Source organism: Perna viridis, chromosome 6 (genome assembly GCF_037379345.1).
Source record: "Perna viridis isolate PV_CMFRI_1.1 ecotype Kerala chromosome 6, ASM3737934v1, whole genome shotgun sequence".
NCBI lineage: Eukaryota > Metazoa > Mollusca > Bivalvia > Mytilida > Mytilidae > Perna > Perna viridis.
The window spans coordinates 16,366,914-16,389,220 of NC_142450.1; the positions used below are offsets into that span (position 1 = coordinate 16,366,914).

At 39.6% G+C, this 22,307-nt stretch overlaps 1 protein-coding gene and 1 pseudogene across 2 annotated transcripts; one reads left to right on the plus strand and one right to left on the minus strand.

Annotated features, from left to right (window-relative positions):
- Positions 1–13,166, minus strand: part of LOC148613856 (uncharacterized) — a 28,756-nt pseudogene extending 15,590 nt beyond the window's left edge.
- Positions 654–21,246, plus strand: LOC148613857 (uncharacterized). Of its 2 annotated transcripts, none has more exons than XM_088587501.1 (2): positions 654–788; positions 19,924–21,246. In XM_088587501.1, exon 2 carries the CDS (start codon positions 19,938–19,940, stop codon positions 20,787–20,789), a length of 852 nt encoding a protein of 283 aa, XP_088443627.1. In that variant the 5' UTR covers positions 654–788; positions 19,924–19,937; the 3' UTR covers positions 20,790–21,246. The 2 variants fall into 2 exon arrangements, with proteins under 2 accessions (XP_088443627.1, XP_088443626.1); XM_088587500.1 differs by having other exon boundaries at positions 656–849.
- The last annotated feature ends 1,061 nt before the right edge of the window (positions 21,247–22,307 follow it).

A 22,307-nucleotide genomic window follows, 5' to 3' on the forward strand; every position in this document is an offset into this window, starting at 1 on the left:
ACAGGACGTGGAACTGGGCAGAAATGGAGACCCTTAGCTAATAATGGTGTTTCATCTTTGGTTAGGTTGTGTGATGAAAAATTAATGACTGTGTTGGATGGTTGATTGTCAGGTTTGTTTCTTCGTTTAAAATGTCTGGCGCAACAGACATATATCTATATACATTTTGTACCTTTTTGTTAAGGTGTTTGTATATTGTATCTACCTCACGAATAAAATCCGTGTTCAACAGAATTTTATCGTTCGTTTTATTGTTGTATTTTTCCACCACTGTTAAAGCGGGTTGAGCGCACACAATCATATTTGACATACTTTATTTGTCTGTAACAAGTCAGGAACATCTCATTTTTTATGTCGTTTAACATTTTCTATATATAAAGTCAATTTTAGTTTTACATCGTTTATTTGGGGGCTTTTAACAGCTTGCTTTATAGTATTGATTTTGCCCATCCTTGACGACAGTTTGGTGACCAGTAGAAGTTGAATTTTTCGTTGCTCGGTACATTTCTATTTTCGCAAAGGAAATCATACTACATCTCCTATTTTTATATGAAATACTTAAGAAATACTTAGTGATAATTAATAGCCATAAAAAAATACTTTCAAGGTATTTATCATAATGTAGCAATAATCAATAACACATGTTGTTGCATTTGCACAATGATATTTATATTTTGATTATACTGGTATACGAATTACTTTCTTGTAAAACAACAGTTTGATGAAATTTGAAGTGGTGTTTCGTAAAACATATACTGAAGGGGATAAAGAGTAACCAGTGTTCACATGTACGTTTGTTTGCATGATTAATAATGACTATTGCATGGGACAGGAATATCTTCTGTGGTCGTAAGTAATAGAATGTTCCCTTTCAGCATAACGATTTAATGCAAACAAAAGCTTCATTTTTATAAATGAATTGTTCGAAACAGTGACGGATACATCATGATTATTTCGGGAGTTGGGTCACTCTTTGCTTGTAATATTGCCCCACCCCCCCCCTAAAAAAACAAAACAAAACAAAAAAAGCAAACTGAGCAAAAATGAGGCTGGAACCCCATAATAATCTGAATCACTCCTCTTTTTATAAAAATTTTGTATCCTCCATGAAATGTGACGACAGTTCGTTGGAGTGGTATTCAGCATCCTTTATATTTTTCCTCTCTAGGATTGATTACTTTTTAAAATATCATAGGGTTTTCTTTCCAAGCTTAGAACCAAATGGCTTATTATTATGCGTCGAACAACTTGAAAGCACGAGACCACAATTAATTTTCGATTACATTTCACTATACATATTTGAACAGGTTTATATATAAATTGTAGAATATTTTACCATCATTTTCTTAAAGTAATACATATGACCCGGAGATTGGGAAAACATGAAAAATGGCTGAGTAAAAAGTCCGTCATTTTAATCTTCTTCACTGAACATAACCACAACTTGTAGTCATAACTGAGTAATAAAAAAATCCCATGTAATTGTAACTTATTTTCTACCAATTAAAGGCAAAACGTCGGCAAATAAGTTTCCAGTAAAAAATATGAAAAAAGGTATGGAAGGTATCTTCTATCAAAGTTGGAACTGTATTCGTATACAACGAAAACCAAGAGGAATGAATATTGTTCTCGTACCTGAATATCGAAGTAAACGCATAGTTTATTAAAAAAAAAACAGGGGTAATTATCAGAGGTTAAAGGGCTATTTTCAATTAAATCGCCGTTAATTTCATCCAAATTGATAAGCATATAGTTCGGAGTCAATAACATAAAATTAAACTCTGTATCTTAGAAATAACTTTAAAGGAGGCCTATGTGTTTGCATTTAAACCTTGAAGGGGTATGCCAGTGGAGCTCTAAAGAAAAACTCTAAGGAGTTCCAAATAAATCTAATCAATCCCTGGAGAAGCTAAAACAAAACATTGCGAACCGGAATTGTTTTCTTTCGAGTTAATTGCAGGATAGTCGATGAACATAATATTTGTATATACATGTAGATAGATAAATTTTAACTATATACATGGAATATCAGAAAGAATCAAAGTATTCATGTACTAAATCAATTTATATAGACTGTTTTAATTTGTACACCTCAAATAATTGTTGTATTTTTTCACCACTGTTAAAGTGGGTTGAGTGCTTATAATCATATTTGACATACTTTATTTGTCTGTCACAGGTCAGGAACATCTCATTTTTAATGTCGTTCAACATTTTCTATATAAAAAGACAATTTTAGTTTTACATCGTTTATTTTGGGGCTTCTAACAGCTTGCTTTATAGTATTGATTTTGCCCATCCTTGAAGACAGTTTGGTGACCAGTAGAAGTTGAATTTTACGTTGCCCGGTATATTTTCGTGACTTTCTCAATTGAAATCAGAATACATCTCCTATTCTTATATAAAATATTTCAGAAATACTTCGTGATAATTAATAACCATAAAAATACTTACAGGATACAGACCACCAATTCAACCAATGAGCATTCGGAACGTACGCAAAAATAGTCCTACGCAGAAATTACCCCGTTCCTCATAGTGCTGTGAAAAAAGTTCTCATCTTATTTAAAATATTTAAACAGTTTCTGAAAGGAAAAACATTTCTGTACATTTTATAGGCGCATTTTGCTTCTTGTGATGTGAAGCCTAATCTCCATAATGATTTTTAAATATACCGCTATCTTGTGAAAACACTGGGATTTCCCATGCTATTTATAGACCCTTCACTTCCTGTGACCAGTACTGCACTGCAAGTCTGCTAACCCCACATGCCATTCTGAGGATTGTGAGCTGACATATGTAGAATCATGCTGATATATAGTCCTCTGCAGGTTAAAGTTAAGGTAAAGTCCAGAGAAGCCATTGAATATTGTGAAATTAGCATAGAAGCCTATGGGAAGTGGAATTAGTGGTTTTTAGCCTTAAGAAGAAGCCATGGCAAAATGGAAAGTTTCTTGAAATAGCTTTAAACTACTTGAAGATCTTGTTAACTTTGCCATGAGAGGAATACACTACAAAAATCCTTCAAAATATGCATTTTTTTAAGTTATAGGTCCAAATTATGGAAAATTGGTCTTTTTGGCTGATTTTTATGTCCTATCTTGTAAAAAGTGTAGAAAATTTAGTAAAAATATCAAATATTAAATTTTGAGGGCTATATATACCTAAATATGGTGGTAATAAGCACTTGAAATCAAGTTTTGTGTAGATTTGAGCAAAAATTAGGTTAGAAATGAGGAAAAACTCACTTTCATTACTGCGGTTAAGGCCATATAAGCATTCCCCTATGGAAACATGGAAAATCCATTATTGAGTACTTTTTTTTGCTTTAGGTGCCCTTTACTGGTCATGTTTTAATGTGAAAACACTGTATTTACAAATTTAAAGCCAAATATATCACCTTTTGTGAAAATTTAAAGATTTAGGATTTTTGACATGTGATCAAGAAATAGGGGGAGGCATGTCAGAAATAAATTTTTTAAAATAGACCAATTTCTCAGAAAATGATTACTTTTAAATCTATCTCTTTATTAATATTGTTAAAAAACAAGTTGTGATTGATTTTTTTTATTTGAAAAGTCAGAAAAAGTTCTTTGCAAATATTTAATGCATTTAAGTATGGTAGAATATTGTCACTTTTTAGCTTGCGCAACTTGGTTACCCTATATTTAAAAATCAAATATTTAAAAAAGTGCTTGTCACATTTCACTGAAACTTTGCAAATGCATTCAGTATGTGTGTAGGAAGATACCTGTATAGTTATTTATTTTTTCTAAGACAAAAAGTGATCCTTTAGGTTACAGACCACCAATTCAACCAATGAGCATTCGGAACGTACGCAAAAATAGTCCTACGCAGAAATTACCCCTGTTCCTCATAGTGCTGTGAAAAAAGTTCTCATCTTATTTAAAAAATTTAAACAGTTTCTGAAAGGAAAAACATTTCTGTACATTTTATAGGCGCATTTTGCTTCTTGTGATGTGAAGCCTAATCTCCATAATGATTTTTAAATATACCGCTATCTTGTGAAAACACTGGGATTTCCCATGCTATTTATAGACCCTTCACTTCCGGTGACCAGTACTGCACTGCAAGTCTGCTAACCCCACATGCCATTCTGAGGATTGTGAGCTGACATATGTAGAATCATGCTGATATATAGTCCTCTACAGGTTAAAGTTAAGGTAAAGTCCAGAGAAGCCATTGAATATTGTGAAATTAGCATAGAAGCCTATGGGAAGTGGAATTAGTGGTTTTTAGCCTACAAGGCATTTACTATAACTTAGCAATAATAACCAACACATGTTTTTGTATTTGCACAATGATATTTTTATTTTGATTATAACGGTATACGAATTTTTCGGGATCTACATTGAATTAAAACAACTACGGGAGTAGCAAGTGTGCAGACCCTATTTGACAGCTGTGAGTATAGAAGTTTTGAAAGGGATTTGGTGGTGCAGTCTGCAGATCCAGCTATGTAACATTGTTTGAATGGATTCTTGTGGAGTTTAGAAACCCGATGATCAGACCTCGGATGGATCGCTGCGGGAGGAGATAGTGGTTATGCCGACGACTCTCGGCGGGCTCATCGTAGGTAAGGTCTTCAACGTCCATTTATCTATATAAAATGGGAATGTATTGCTTGAAGTGTCAGAAGATGACGGAGACGAATAATCGCGCCGTGATCACGAGTGATGACGGACGGCGACGGCGGAAGGTGGGGACCTGCGCCGAGTGCGGTGCGCGAAAGTCGGAATTCATCAAGACGGAGAGGGGCGCCGGACTCATGAATAAGATGATCAATCGGATGCCCGTCGAGATGCATCTGCCGGGGCATAATTTCACCGGTCCGGGGACCAGACTCAGCCAGCGACTCAATGCCGACGGCACCCCCAAACCTTGGTCCAGACCTATCAACCGAGTCGATGAGGCCGCCTATCGCCACGATCTTTGCTACGCCAAGCATAAGGATACGGCCGTACGCAATTCGATGCTAGCCTCCCTCGATGCCATCCCCAATCCCACCGCACGCGAGCGCCTCGAGCGTGGCATCATCAGACCCATCATCGGCACCAAAGCACGATTTGGGATGGGCGTGGGGGAAAAAAAGTCCAATGGACGGATGAGTTAGCCGAAGAGCTGCTCAAGCCAGTCCGACGCAAATTTCAGAAGCGCCGCGTGGTGGTAGGTGGGGTGGATGATACCTGGGCTGCCGATCTCGTAGATATGAGCGCCTTCTCCCGCGATAATCGAGGCTTCAAATACCTTCTGAGCATCATCGACGTCTTCTCCAAGTACGTCTGGTTGGTGCCTCTCAAGGATACGAAAGGCGCCACGGTGCGAGATGCCTTACGGACCGTCTTCAAGGATCGCTCGCCCGAGAAGCTATGGACTGATAAGGGCACGGAATTTTATAATCGCGAGGTGAAGGATCTGCTCCGGAAGCACGACGTCGATCTCTACTCCACCGAGAACGAAGAGAAATCGAGCGTGGTGGAGCGCTGGAATCGTACCATGAAGGAGAAGATGTTCAAATACTTTTCAGCCAATTCCACGCGCTCCTACCTTCCGTCCTGGGCGATCTCGTCCGCCAGTATAATACCTCCAAGCATCGATCCATCAAGATGACCCCCATCGCCGCCAGCCAGAAAGAGCACGAGGCCAAGGTCTTCTGGAATCTCTACGGAGACCTCCCACCCATGCAGCCTCAGCGATTCGACGTCGGCGATCAGGTCCGGATCACCAAGAAGAAGGGCATCTTCGAGAAGGGATATACTCCGCGCTGGACGGAGGAGATCTTTACCATCGCCCAGGCCCTAGCGACGCAGTCGCCCACCTATCGTCTCAAAGACTATAAAGGTGAGGAAATCAAGGGGTCCTTTTACGAGCCCGAGCTTCAGCGCACCGACCAGGATATCTTTCGCATCGAGAAAATCCTGAGCCGACGCATCCGGAATGGGAAGAAAGAAATCCGCGTCAAGTGGAGAGAATATCCCAAAACCTTCAATTCCTGGGTCAAGGAGTCCGACTGGCAATGATCCCCCCAGGCTTTCCGGTCTCGATCAAGGGAGACCAGAAAGTCTTGATTTATGCATACTTCAGCTCGACGAAGACCCTTAATGCGTCTAGATCCTGCTGTAGGCGATCGTAAAGGGCTTTGGTGATGGGCTCGTTATCAGTCCTGGGGAGAGGGAGATTTAGCAGGTGATATTTTTGCATATCTAGGTCCTTAGTCATCAAGCCGTCATTGGTCAAGACGCGCTCCGACTTATCGACTTTACCATCTTCCACGGTCATTAGCTTTTTGGTAAGGTCTTTGATGGATGCGTCATACTCCTTTTGCATCCGCTTGATGGTCATCTGCATCTGCTTCATTTCCGAATCTAGCTCTTCGAGGTCTTTCATACCGTCTTTCATCTGCTGATTGACCCATCGCTTCGTCACGGCGTCCGAGCTGCCCTGAGGCAATCCCAAGCTGGCGATGGGATGCTCATTCATATCGAGATCCTGGAGCATCCGCCAGACGGGCATGCGCTTTCTCGAGTGAGATCCAAACTTATTCATTTATCTATAGTCCGAAGATCACCTCCTCGAGCGTCCGACCTTCCGAAAGAAGCTTCAGGACGTGCAGGCAAAAGTGTCCGCATACCACGTCGCCGCGCCGCTGAAGCTCATCGGTATTATATCGAATCTCCGGCCGCAGATAGTTGACCATCTCGTCGGGTGGGGGCAGGCCATAGGGGTCGAAGTAGACTTTGAATCCTCCACGCTTATGCCAGCACGTCCAGTGCGTACCGGGACCATCGCGATCGTCGTGATTCAGGATGCCGTATTCGGTTGGGTGGGGGTTGGGTGGTAGGGCATCGCGCATGAATACTCCTCTGAATCGATGGATGCCTAGGGCTTTGGTGGCTTCCTCGAGCACTACGTTGGAGAGGGGCTTATGGGGGAGGAGGAGGAGGCCGTGCACGCGTATGCTGTTCATTTATCTAGGTACGGGCTAAGTGCGGGATGGGCATCCGCACCCGTCAGAGCCTGCTAAATGCAGAGGGAAGGGGCCTTACCTCAATTGCTGCCGTGAGTGATCCGATAGTGTCCGTGGGCAAAGGTGCTGATGCCGTCGGGGAGGATGTGGCGCTTATCGTCTTTGGCGGAGAGAGCGATCTTGTTGATCTGCTCCGTGTAGATCTGGTGGAGATGGCTCCGGATGATATTCATCGGGCGATGGATCTCCTGCTGGGTGTCGAGGCAGCGCTTGTAGTCCTCGAAGGCGATGCTGCGCTTGATGACGCTCTTGGTGACTCCCTTCGCCTTCTTCGTAGCCTTACCGTCGTCCATCTTGAAGGCGTATAGTTTTGCCCGGAGCCCCACGAATTCGGTCATGGTCTTGCCGCCGCACTCGTCCTTGAATTTTCCGATGATCTTCTTATTCACGCCAGTAGGGATGCCGAAGCGATGCTCGGCCGGATAGTTGGACGTATCGATTTTTTTCTGGACGTGTGGCGCGATGTCTTTGTAGAAGTCGGCGGTCTGGATTTCGTAGGCCAAGCTGTCGGTGTCGGTGAAGAGCAGTCGGGCCTTATCGCCGTACGTCGTCCTCACGAATCCGTAGTGGAAGTCGTACATCAGGAGCTTCGAGATATCCAAGATGCACGCTCCTAGGTAGACGGGCTTATCGAACTTGAGCTTGGTCTTCTTCATATGGACGGTGAAGACGACTCGGCGATCGAAGTTGGGCTTGGCCACGAGCTTCAGGGCCTGCTTCTCGGTGGTGACTAGCCTGACGTTGACGCGCTTTCGGATATTCTCCATCGTCTTGCCGAAGACCGAATTATTCATCAGCTTGAAAAATTCCTTCTCGGAGTCGGTCTTGGCTGCAGCTCGGAGCTCCGTATTCAGCTCGATATACGACTTGAGCCAGGGGGATTGTCTGAACCCTATGATGCGATGGACTTTGACGAGCTTCATGCCCATCGATAAGTAGAGCTTGAAATTTCGATAGTGGAGGGTATATTTTTCACGCTTGCCCAGATGAGGCACGAGCTTGCGCACCTTGTCGATTTCCACGTTTTCCGGCGCGAGAGGGTAGTCATTGTGGGCGTCGTGAAGATCTTGCGGATATTCCAGATCGCATTCCACCATGGCTCCGTACTCGTGATCGTCAGGATACTCCAAGACCTTCTCAATCTCCTCCAGCTCCATCCACTCAAAGTCTCCCGTGGGAAGGGCCTGTGCCATCGCCCAACCGTAGAGATTGTTGGCGTCGAGGTAAGTGAGATATTTGGTGGGTTGGGAGCTATCGTAGTCGGCCATGTAGGGGTTGTTGGCCTTGCCGTGGCGATGGGAGATCATGGCGACGCCCCCTCTGGTTCCCCTCTCGAACATCAGGAGCATGTCTGGATCGGAGAGCAGCTCCAATCTGACGCCGGTGGTTTTGAGGGCGGCATCGTAGGCTAGCCCTGGGGATGTGAAGTAGTGGACAGGATCAAGCCCATAGTTTTCCATGCAGATATTCCTGAAATCCTCGAAGATATCCTCCAGTATGGCCACGTCGGATTCTAGGTAGAGATTGTGGTAATCTCGCAGGGTTTTGCACTTGAAGGCCTCCCATACTCTCTGAGCGTGCGCATAGTCCTCATCGCTGATATGCTCTCCGGAGAGCGTGCTGAAGAAAGCTTCCTTGGGTGGGAGCTGGGTCTCCTCAAGCTTGGCAGGCCCATCGGCGTAATCGTAGGGATAGACCCCCTTCCTAATCATCAGCTCATACCTATCGCCAAAGCATTCCCTAACCGCCTTGAATTTATCGGGTGTGAGATTCTTCGCCAAATTTTCGAGGGAGCTGAGCATGAATCTGCACGAGTCGATGAATCTCATTTCCAGACCATCTTCTAGTTGCTTCGAGAAGCTGATATATTTTTCGTCCGTATTGGGGATGTAGTGATCTTCCCTCCCTTGAATTCCTTCACAAAAAGATGGGCATCGTACCCACTCAGGTTGTGTAAGAGGATGGGCACGTGCTTCGGAAGCTGAAAATCTAGATTGCACTGGTTGTGTGCCGCGCCCCGATACTTCCCGGTAAGATGGTCGTGGTCCCGCACCTTATCCCCTTCCAATTCACCCCCGCAAATGTGGCAGTGCGTGCTTGCTTCGAAGCCCTCCTTATCCTCGTCGCTCATCACCATCGACTTCTTCTCCTTGCATATCTTGCTGATCGCCTGCACTTCCTCTTCGATGCACTGCACGAATTTCTTAGCCGCATCTTCCCCGCAGTAGACGACCGATTCCTTGTAGTCGCCATGGGCATACTTCACGCGATAGCAGAAACCTGATGGTCGGTGCTGCTGATATTGCATTCAAAGTCCACATAGATCGCGAATGGGACTCTCATCTGCTTCTTGTGGTTGTGAAAGGCTACGGCATATCCTTCCTCCGGCATCTCGATCCTGATGGCATCCTTCTGGCTGCAATATTCCATATGATCGTCCAAGAGATCCTGCCTGGTGAAGTGGGAGAGGCATCTTCGGCAAAAGTACGCTTGTCCATCGTGGTTCGTGACCTGCGCTGTCAGAAGGCGTGATAGGCTCTTGATCCGGCAATAATGCTGCTTACCTTCACGGGTCAGGAAGAGATCTACGTGGGTGGGGCCCGTATTCTTAGATATCCTGAGGGGATAGACCTGGAGATCCTCTTCCTCATCCTCACCCTTCTTTACGCCATCGAAGCCATATACGTTGACGTTGATGGTAGGATTCTGCCTTTCAAATTTTTCGATTGCCTTGAGCGAAACCGGGAAGTCGATGCCTTCGAATTTTAGCTCATTCTCCCACTTTGCGTACTGACTGGGGCGATTGGTATGTTTCTGGTCCACCTCCTCATGATGAAGAGCGGAGAGGATAGCCCATCTGAAGCACTCCTGATCCTCGTTCCGCACGTTAATGATGGCCTTCTTTTTCGCGAGTGCTGATGGGGTCGGTATGAAGGAAGCCCCCTTGAGCGGCTTGAATTGGTTGAGGTGGATTTCTAGCTTCTCGACGCTGCCGAAAGTCCACCCATACTTTCCTTGATCTTCTCAATCATGTAGGCGATCTCCGATTCGAGGTCGTCAGATTCTACGATCATTGTCGTGCGTGATCGGAAGTAAGGGGTGATGTAGGTATTTTCTCCGGTCGCGGGGTTGGTCCTCATCAACTCTGCAAGAAGCACAAAGTTCACCTTCAATCCCTTCTTTTGAGCAAGCGCATCGGAGATGGTGGTGGTGATGGTGCTTCGACTTACCTTCAGAAAAGTGGTCACGTCGTGCGGCTTCAAAGGTTCGATGACGACCGTGCCAAGTATCCCATTCAGTGCCTGACGCCTATCGGTGATCTTGATCTCCTTTCGACTGGAGCGCTTCTGATGCTCTCTTCCACCTGCTGGAGTAGATCCTTTCTCTTGAGCCGGGAGTACCTGGTGAGCCCGCGATTCTTGGCGAGTGCTTTCAGCTGCTTCTTGCTGAAGACTTCCCTACGGGTAAATTTACGGCGGTTTTCTCCTCGATGAGCTTCACCAAGGCCTCCTTGTTCTTCCTACTGAATCCCCTCAGACCCTCATCCTTAGCTATTTGACGGAGGGTCTTCATGGTCTCTTTGACCACCATCTTCCCCTCGACTGGGATGACCTCTTCCTCCTGCTGGCGTGGTTGCTTGCTATGCCTCCAGCAGCGACTACCCATCCCGGGCTTGCTCTTGCAGAACTGCCCCTTCTTCCTTTTCAGTGGATAATCGCAGGTGGTCTTCTGCTCCCCATCTGGTTGATGCTCAAATCGCGGCTTGGTGGACTGCGCACCACAATTTTGACACATATGGGTATGCTCATCCATCTGCGCCATGCTAGGGTTATCACAGCACTGCTGCTGCTTTTGGGGGATTGGGGTTGGAGTGCTATCCTCCAAATCTTCTTGATTCTTCAGAAATAAATCCTGTAAGCGATCCATATTTTCACTATTGGATGCCATCCCTTTATTTATTTCAATCTGTGACACACTTCTCTTTAAGGTGTCCTTATCCACATCCCCACTATCCTCTGGGGCGACCTGACTTATGCTCTGTACGAAAGTCATATTTCTTGTACTTACCCTATGCTCAATAGGGATGCCGTCCGTTTGCATTTGGCCGTCGGGGTTGGGGATTTTATGCAGGATTTCTGCATGTGGGGCAGAATTGTCATTTTCACACTACTGATCTAGAATGCCTCGTGTTTTAAAAGTGCAAATTTAGTTCTTTACATATATCTGCCTAAAATAAATTGCAATTAGCTTTGCCATTCGTCCAACAAAATGAGGAATGTTAGTTTTAGCTAAAATTACTATATTAAACTGTTTTTTTTTAATTTTAAAATTAAAAAAAAAACAGTTTAATATAGTAATTAAAAAATCAGTCCACTCAAGAGACAAGAGATAAACAAAATTAAAATTAAAAACAGAATTATTTTTAAATAAAAAATATCCATTACAAAAATGTTATGATGTCAATTAGCATGCCAATAGCTAAAACGAAGAAAAGTAGATGCAGTTGTAAACTGCAGGCGACGGTGGACCCCTCTTGTATTTAAGATAGATATGAACTGTCTATTACATGAAATTACATACGTCGAGTAACAAAACTAAGAAACCAATTTAGGAAGAGATACGAAATTAGCCCTGCTATAAAAGGTTTTTGGAAGCATTATTTGAAAATCTCAAGAAAATAGTCATACGATCTCCTATAACTAATTTATGCACAATGCAGTAAACCATCTGTAAAAAAGACACACTGATCCATCCCATCAATTATCAGGCTCATATATTGAGAAGGTGAGGTTTTGGCAGCATACTCTTTGGTATAATTGTACTTTCGTTCTAACCTATTGATTGGGAAAAAATAGTCTTAAAACTTGAAATTCGAAATACAGTTAGTATATTTTTATCAATCTGATAAACAGCAAAGAAGAGTACATGAGCTTGTATTACATTTAAAAAAGAGTCCTGCGGCAGTGCTTTGAAGATATATAATTCTACGACTTAATCCCATGTATTTACATTGCCTTGACAAGAACCAGATACAAAATGTATGTATTATCATATATATTATCAAATATGACTGTTATAGATTAACGTTTTAAGTAAAACGTACATTTCGTATTATTATGTTCCCTTCTATCATGTCGAAACTTTTCTCTTAATACAGGATCATGGGCTGTTTCAATTTGCCTCTCCAAACTCGAACAAGTTGTACACTTTGAGAAAGAATTAGTCTGAAAACAGAGGTGGAAGTTCAATATGCACTACATTTATAATAATGTTTAAATCGACATACATGTACCTGAAGAAGATGATAACTTATGGCTATTAAGTACTGCCAGCAAAAGTATCATTGTAATACTCTATGTTCCATATGTTTATGGAATATTAGATCACGCATGCATATTCAAATGTCGTTAGGTATTCTTTTAAGCATATAGATATTGTAGTTTCTGTAAAGATATTTTTCTTCCGTAGTTTCAAGTGCCAATTTTTATTTGTGCAAAAATGTCGGACTTCTGCTTTATAAAATACTTGCCTGTTTGACTTTTAGATTTGGAAAGTGCTTTTTCCACATAGAATAAAATGCTGATGGCATAAAAAACAGTTCTGATCGCTGATTCATATCTTCTTTTAACCTCAAGTATTTTGTACATTGTTTACATTGTTGTCCGGTATGGCAGCAAAAGGATTGAGCAGTCTGGCATTCTGTCTGCATAGTATGTTGCATAATCCTCGAGCCAGTTAATTGCCTGGAGTAGTTTTGGACTTGCACAGTAATGCCTTTCTTTTACAGAAAAACGTGTGCCATCCAAGAATTTCTTTCTAATACCATAGTAGAAGTTTTTATTGAATCCGAAAATTTTCATTAAAGACTTAGCACAAACCATAATTCCGTTTTGTATGCAGAAATATGGTGAATACTTCATATCTGTTTCTGAGAACTTCTTAAGTAGCCACTGGTTACGACCGTTAACAGTTTTAGACCAAAACTGCATTCTCAGATTTTTTATCTGCGAAATTGAAAAATTTCTACTGCATGTTTATTTACAACATTTATCACATGTCAGTAAATCCTTTTGAATGTTAACAACCCTCGTGTGACGGGAAAGTAGGCGACTTCTTTCAGGATCTGCAAATACATATCAAACGTATATCGTATATATTTCTCTGTGTATATATCTATGATTGACATCTATTATTTAACTTATTTATCAAAGATACAAAAAACATTATGAAAATTCACTTAATTATATTACAGAAGTTAACAAATACACCTGTAAATATTAATCATGATAATAAAACAGATGTAACTTAAGGTTAATATTGTTCCCATGGATCAGTTACTTATCATACGATGCACGCCTGACTAAACAGAATGATTAACTTCACTACGGTAGCTACGTGTATATAATTCGGTCTCTGGGTGCTAGATGTTATACTATACCTATATCATATACAACCATGTAAATGTATTTACATGTAGTATTGATTACTCAATTTCCGTGTTGTTAAAAAAAATATCAACATCGCAAAAAGTCGTATGTTACATGTATGGGACAAGTAAGATCATCACATGCAGTTTTTTGAATTAATGTTGTATTATACAATTTACGTATATTACAATTAAATAAATATCCCGGGTGATTTACTTGGTAATGTTTTAGTTGGAAAGGGGTGGGTAATATATTAAAACAAAACACATACATGTATCTACCCAGTCAAATACTTGTACCAGACCCAAAAAGAGAAATGTATACAATTGATACTTTTGGAGAAGGGAGAAACAGAACTAAGCAGACATGAAAATGTACCTGAATTAACTTATTTAGTAAAACTGGAAGAAAATTGCAGGATTTCTTTGAAGTTCTGTATAATTTCGGACGTTCCTTAAGATCATTTACTGTACTTATACCCATTAACACACACACTGTTTTCCAGTATAAATTCTACTTATTGTGTTTATTTCACCCATACTAATAAGAATCTTTGTCTATCAGTCCAGTTGTATTGATCAAGTTTTTTGTTGCAAGATAAAAGAATGCTCCATCAGATTGGACAAGTAATTGGAATTAATCAATTAGATAAGGATGTCTATACGATTGTCACAGTTGGGGTGTTTGCATTTGATGTTTTTGAGATTAACAAATCTGACTGTCTGATTAATGGCAATTTTAAGGTAAGATTTTTTGGCGGAACCATAAACAATAGATCCATAATCAAGTGTAGACCTAACCAAAGATCTATATAAATTTAATAAAATTGAGGTATCAGCACCCCAATCGGTACTGGACACCATTTATAAAATATCTAGTGCTTAAGACACATAGATTTAAGTAATTTGATATGGGGAAGAAAAGAAAGTTTACTATCAAAAAGTAATCCAAGAAATTTTGTTTCTTCTACTATTTTGATTTTATTACCATAAAGAAAGAGATCTGGGTCCGGATGCAGCTTTTGCTTGCGACAAAAGTGCATACCAACAGTTTTATATGTAGAAAACTTAAACCCATTCTCCAAAGCCCATTTCTCAATTCTTTTGAGGCAAAGTTGTAACTGCCTTTCAATATTACTCATACTTTGTCCCCTGTAGCAGATCAAAAAGTCGTTTACATACAAGGAACCGTCAATATTGTCATTCAAAACTTGGGATAAACTATTAATTTTAATACTGAAGAGAGTGACAGAAAGAATACTTCCCTGAGTAACTCCCATTTCCTGTTCCTTCTCCTCAGAAAAAGTCGAATTTACCCTTACATTAAAATGACAATCTGACAAAAAATTAGACAAGAACAGAGGAAGTCTTCCTTTCAACCCCATATCAAATATATCTTTTAAAATACCATATTTCCATGTCGTGTGATAGGCATTTTCTAAATCGAAAAAGACCGACACAACATGTTCATTTTTAGCAAATGCAGTTCTGATGAGCGTTTCAAATCGAATTAAATGGTCAAGAGTACATCTGCCTAGCCTAAAACAACACTGAATATAAGTGAGTAAGTTGTGCTTCTCAAGGAACCACACAAGGCGATCATTGACCATTCGTTCCATTGTCTTGCAGACGCAGCTTGTTAATGCGATCGGGCGATAATTTGAAGGATCCGTATGATCCTTTCCTGGTTTTGGGATAGGGACAACTGAAGCCGTTTTCCAGATGGACGGAACGTTACCAGAAGTCCATATCTCGTTCATTAACGCAAGAAGTGTATGTAGAGATGGATCAGGAAGATGTTTCAAAAGTTGATAGTGAATATTATCTAGCCCACTAGCTGTATCGTGGGCTTTAGCCAGTGACGATTTTAGTTCATCTATAGAAAATTGAGAGTTGTAGGATTCAGCATTACTTGACTTGAAGTTTAATTTTGTCTTTTCTGCAGACGATTTAATGTTTTGAAAATCCGGTTTGTAGTTAGTTGAGGATGAATGTTTAGCGAAAGTTTCGGCTAGCTTATTGGCGATATCTTTTTCGGTGGTTAGAGTGGTATTACCAACTTTAAGGTGTTTCACTGAAGAATTCGAATTTTTTCCTTTTAATTTTCTAGTAAAATTCCATACTTTAATGAGGGGAGTGTGAGATTTTATACTAGAAGCAAAATTTTTTGGCTTGTTTACATGTACGTCGAGCTTTTGTTTGACAGATTTGCTGGTGTAGGATTTTTGTCAAACAGGCGATGGGACTTGTTGCGTTCTTCGATCGCTTTGTCGCACTCATCAGTAAACCATGGTTTACTAGGCCTTTTTGGATTTGTCGAGGTTTTAGGTATTGTTTTATTAGCAATTGATGTCAGTCTTTCATTAAATAATACAATGGGATCTTCAACATCCTTCATCTTTTCTAATCGTAATTCTTCAAGACAGTGGGCTTCAAATGAAACCCAATCTGCTTTCGCAAGTTTAAAACGATGTTGACGTTCCTCTGTTTTGGAGGGTAAATGCTCCAAAATAATTGGAAAATGATCACTCCCGCACAAGTCATCATGAACTCGCCATGTAAACTCTGAAAGTACAAGAGGATCACAAATGCTTAAATCAATAGAAGAATACGATCCATTGCCTGAATGAAGGAACGTTGAAGATCCGTCATTAAATATGCACAAATCTTCTTGCTGAAGGAGCTCCTCAACTTTTTTACCTTTATCATTCGTATGATTACTTCCCCATAAAGGATTATGAGCATTAAAGTCCCCCAAAATAATAAATGGTTTGGGCAACTGTTTAACCAAATCAACTAATTTATTTCTGCACAAAATTGAATTTGGGGAAATGTAAATGGAAAAATGGTCATGGTTTTATCAAGGGATAACCGAACGGCCACTGCTTGTAGATCGGTAGTTAAAGGAACTGAACTATGTATTACTCTGTCCCTAATCAAAGTGGTAGATCCATCCGCAGTTCGTTCATTTGCCTCAGCAAATGTACTATACATTGTATATCTCTTTACGGAAATTTGATCCGTTTCTTTTAAATGAGTCTCCTGGAGACATAATGCAACTGGTAAAATAGACTGAACAAGAAGAGTTAATTCCAAAATATTAGCCTTTAAACCTCGACAATTCCATTGAAGTAATTTGACCATTTTTTTATGGGTGACGAATGGGGGATATTTTCTCTGACTTGGATCCGCGACCACGACTCGATGACCTTCTAGTACGAGTGCCACCATTGAGGTCAATTCGAATTGACTGAGCACGCTGGTCCTTGTATTTTTTCATGGCAACAGGATCTGTTTGGTCAATCTGATCAAGGTCGGGACCCAGCCAGTTTTCACCTGGACAAAGTCCATGATCTATCGTTTCCATGTCAAACTCGGAATCCGAGTCCGACACCAGAGGCGACACAATCTGTCGCGTAGACTTAGATTTCTCCAAGTCCTCCACACGAAAATTCCCCAACTTTTTTTAGAGTTGGGCATTTTTCTGTTGAGAAGATTTGGAAGACGAAGATGATGACTGTTGTGATGATGGAGATGATTTTGAAGATGATACGGAATTTTCGAATGACTGAGTCTGGGAACATTGGTGAGATTTTTTAGCTCTGGCCTTTTTAATTTCCTCTAAACATTTTTTGGATGATTTCATTACTTTGGTGGATACCTCAGTGGGCAGTTTGGCGAGATCATTAATATCCTCTTTCCAACTCATGATCGTCTGCACCTCAACAGTCGAGGACAGACAAACACGCTTTGCAACACTAGCATATGATGTTTTGCCAGATGCAAGAAAATTGTTGGAAAGGGACCCCTTCTTCTGGCGAGCTTCACTATATGAAATTTTATTTTCAATTTTTAGCTTTAAAATATCTTTTTCTTTTTTATAAAGAGGGCAATCTTTAGATGATGACATGTGAGCTTCCTCACAGTTTCTGCATTTCAGATCTTTTCTGCTGTCGATTCCCTCGTGTCCTTTTCAGAGCATCGGAAACAAAACAGTTTTCCTCCACACTGGCCTTTTCCATGCCCAAACTTCTGGCATTTAAAACACCGAAGTGGGTTAGGAATATACTGACTGACAGCTGTTCTGTATGGACCAATGTAGACATGAGATGGCACTGAAGTGGAACTAAATGTTAACAGGATTGTTCTCATTGGTGTGGTTGCATCTACACTTCGAGAAGTAAACCTTTTCACTGACTTAACGCCTTATGATTTCAGTTCCTCACAGATCTCTTCATCAGTCAAGGCGTCGAGGTCTCGACCTCGGTATTTAAGGACACCCTGTGACTGATTTAGTGACTTGTGTGCAGATAAAACCACATCAAGGTCACCAATCCTGGTTAATTTTAACAAATTTGATGATTGGCCAGGTCTGAATCATTCAATCAAAATTCCTGATCTTATTTTCTTTTATCTTTAACATCACCAGCTACACCCTTGATAGTTTTCTGTATTAAAAAAGGAGAAAGATCATTAACATTTTCTTCTTTATCTTTTGCAGAAATTACAATAAATCTTGGCCAGTTTTTATCACTTTCGTCAGAAGAATTGCAGACATCACTTTTTCGTGAAACATTGGACTCCCCGTTTGAAATATGGGTTTATTTTGTTGTTTACGTTTATGTTATGAATGATGTTAGCCAAATTAATTGCATCTATACCTTTCTTGGCAAATGGTATTGGAAGAAATGATTGTAATTCTTCATCTTGACCTTTTACAAAAACCAGTTTATAGAATCTGTAGAAACCAATATTCATAATGATGGAAATAGAGCGTAAAGACTTGTTTTGTAAAATGAGTGTAGTAGGATGAGAGGTATGCTTCCGGACAATGGATAAACATGACGTTTTGAAAATTTAAATACTTTCATACCATTAAAAAGGTTTTACGTTGGCACAACGTTGGTCCAATTTAGGCCCTATTATTCAGAAAATCAATGCACTGTATGCTTTTCTTTGATAACATAACTATTTAGAAGCTATTTGTACTTGAGAGTATTGTTTAATTTCAATTTTTAAATCCAATCCATGATAACATAATTTGCATGTTTCTACACTTGTCCAACCCAGAACCATCGGTGAGCCAACATTGAACCGATATCAAACCAAATTTGGTAACACACATGTTAAAACAGAATGCATATTATTCTTAATGCAAACATGTATGGTATTTTGTCTAAAGGAATCTACCAACCAGCAAACTTAATGGGCATCGGATCGTCGAGTCATGATTATGCAGCACAAACAAAAACATATATATAAATCTACAGGATTGTACAGCGATACCGATAAAGATGTTAATACACTATTTATGAGCAAAATTTTCATTTCAGTCAACAAATGACCTTCTTCAGTGCCTTAAATAAACTGAATGTGTATGAAAGTAAATAGTCTGTGAACACAACTCACTACATAATCATGTGAATATCTGTGACGTATAAAATTTTATTGACAGTAAACAAAGATCTTGAACATTGTGTTATAGACACACGTTGTGTGTTGATCTTGAACACTGAACTATAAAACTAAAAATATTTAAAACACTGTAATTAGAAAATATACAAAATAGGAAGAACTTAATGTTTTTTGTTAATTCTGTGTGGGTGTAAAACACGGAGTTCTTTTATCCAAAATCCTTCCCGCTTCACTCTCTGTAGATCGCTCCAGATCGTGTTTTGTTCCACGATGAAGATTTTCATTTTGTTGAAATCATCGAGGCAGTGGTTTGGTAATCTGAAGTGTTGACTCACTGGGAGTAAAGACGTTTTTGTTAGGTCGCTCCTGTGTCAGGTCAAGCACTTGTGAAAAGGCTGTTTAGATTCACCAACATATTGAAGGCCACAGGTGGGACAGTGGAGCAAATATATTACGTTAGCACTCCCTGCATCTCCCCTGGGTCCGCCACTGTGAGTTTGCAGAAAGACGTCTAAAGAAATACAAATCATATAAAAAGTTCCAGGGGAAGTTGAGGCGGTTTTATTTTTTTGACCGTGTACGTGGCGATAATTACAGTACCTAAACCGATCCGTGCCACACAAAATGCGATCGGTCATCGATCAGTTTCCGAAAAGTCATTGATATGTCAAACCAATCAATCCAACCGGTGATCGCATCATATGACAACAGAGCGGTCAATATATTTTATGGATTTCATTGTTTTCTTTGTACATTTTACATTATGAAATAGATTTTAGCATCTATTTATACATTTTGCTTAACATTTGTTTTATTTTCAACAGATCATTCATCATTTTACAGAATAAAACTGCGATCAGATGGGTCACCGGTCATCGGTTATCGATCCGTCAGCGATCATTCAGTCAGCCTTCATCGATCCGCGAAACTGTTGCGCGGATCGATTAGGAACTGTACAAATACAAATTTCCTAGCTCACTTGCCTACAATTTTTTTTCAAAATGCCAAGTTATATTGTTTTTTTTTCTTCCAGTAAACAACCATCAAATGCATGGGACGAAGAAACTATGTGTTGTCTCACTCTTTCTTATTTTTGGATTTACCGTGAACTGGTATATATTTACAACCCAAATCGACCCAGATATGATGGCTCTCAATCCTTACATCAAGCCCCCTACTAAACTACAAAGCAAAAATGACGTCAATATAAAATTTTACTCACAAGAAGGACAGGACAAAGCTGTTTATGATATTTTTCCAATCGAAAACGGTTTTTTTATTGAAATGGGAGCTTTTGATGGTCAGTTTTTGTCAAATACATTATGGCTTGAGAAGCAACATGGATGGAGTGGTTTACTTATTGAAGCCAACCCCGACCTGTGTAAACAGATAGACAAGCGTCATCGTAATGCATGGAGGTTATGTGCTTGTATAGCAGATGAATCGAAATCAATTTTCATCAAAATGAGCGAGAAGGATTCAGCGTTAGGTGGATTAAAGGATTCCTATACTGGACATGTAGGGAAGGAGAGAATGAAGTCAAAGATCACAGTGCCCTGTTTCAAATTGCAAACTGTTCTAAGGTACGTAAAGAAAAAACGGATAAACTACTTTTCATTAGATGTTGAGGGTGCTGAAATGCTCGTCTTGAAGACTATCAAAGACGCCCTGAAGTCACGTGATATTGTCGTGGATGTATGGACTATAGAATATGCTATTCATAATGGTAGTGGCAACGAACATAGTCTAAAATTGAAAGAACTAAGAAATTATTTCAAAGATGTTGGAGGTTATACAGAACATTCTACTGAAGGTGGTTTAGATGTAATATTTGTTTACATAGAAACTTGGTGTAAGACTCATCGAGTCTTACCGAACGGTCAGAATTGTGGTACATAGTTTTACAAAATATCATGCTGAAAGGGGCAGCAATTTACATTGTTTTAACTGGGCAACTATCATTTTCGTTATCCATTTTTTTCTCATCATCATAACTTAAAGTTTGTACGACACTGTTGAAAGGTTTGGATAATATGTAAGAAACAAGACGTTTTGGGTTTAAATCTAAATTTTTACATTTCCATGCACAGATAATACATTCCGGAATTGACAACATTATTTTGGGGTTTATTTTTTTCATTTATGCTTATTATTTTCGAATCATCAGTGTTTTGTGGGTTTTCTATATACATTATGATTACTACGCTTGCATTTACCATTTACAGAATATATATTATGTTATTTTTTTTTTCTTTTATCCTTATTTATTTCGAATTATCAGTGTTTTGTGGGTTTTATATATACATTATGTTTGCTTGCATTTACCATATAAGTAAAGGAGTTTTTGTTATTGTTATTGTTTTGTTTTGTTTTTATTTTGTATTAGTATCATTATACCGGTAGGGTAAGCATTTCTGCATTTCTAAAACGCCCACCGATTTGCTCGAAAGAGGAAAAGAAATCTATGTTATGGTGTGCTTTACTGGTTTCATCTCTTATATATGAAAAGTAGGAGGTGTGGTTTGATTGGCAATGAGCGAGTCATCCACCAAACCAACGAACAATTTCACTTACAGGTCACTACAAGGTCTTCAATGATGGACAAAACCCATACATTAAACATGCATTAAAGGGCCCCAAAAGAATTGAAGTTAAACTATTAATGAAAGATAAAATCTACCTAATCTGTAGACAAACATAAAACTAATAACAAAGAACAAAAAAAAAAACAACGACAACCGTTTCTAGGATGGGACAGGAACATAAAGTGTGTGACGGAGTTAAATAATATTGGCGAGTGCTCAGCCCCCTTACATGAATAAGAACACTCTAACAAAAAAAGCCTTGAAAGAGTACTCGCTTTTTCTTTTAAGTTAACTGCAGGGTTGTCGATGAACATGACTTTTGTATATACATATAAATTTATAGACGTAGACTAAATATATGGAATATAAGAATGAATCAAAGTACTCATGCACTGAATCAATTTACATCAATTGTCTTAATTTGTACGCCTCAAGTAGCATTCAAATGACAAAAATAGAGATAAGATGAAAGTAAAGAACAAAGGTCAATTTCAAACACAGGCTTATTGCTGAGATGTGTTAGCATCAAACTCTTTGTTTACGAATAATTTCATTTTTTCTTTAAAAAACACAGAAATTCACGTGATATCGTTATCGTCATTTTGCCACATTTGTTAAATTGTTATGTTAAATCTTTGAATTCTGTTTTTATTGGTTTTAATACCTGCTATCTTGTCAATAATTAAAATATCATTAACTTTATTATATTTGTCCTACTTCCAGCCAATACTTTTATTTTGGGTATTTGCACATGGTTTTTCTTAGACATTTAATTATATGTTCAAACTAAATCCTGTTGCTTGTCAGTTGTTTTTGGATTTTGAACTAGCTT

Coding starts and splice junctions, on each gene's coding strand:
- LOC148613857 (XM_088587500.1), top strand. CDS start 813: ATGACTATTGCATGGGACAGGAATATCTTCTGTGGTC. Junction 850..19,923: donor CAGGAATATCTTCTGTGGTC/GTAAGTAATAGA, acceptor TTTTTCTTCCAG/TAAACAACCATCAAATGCAT.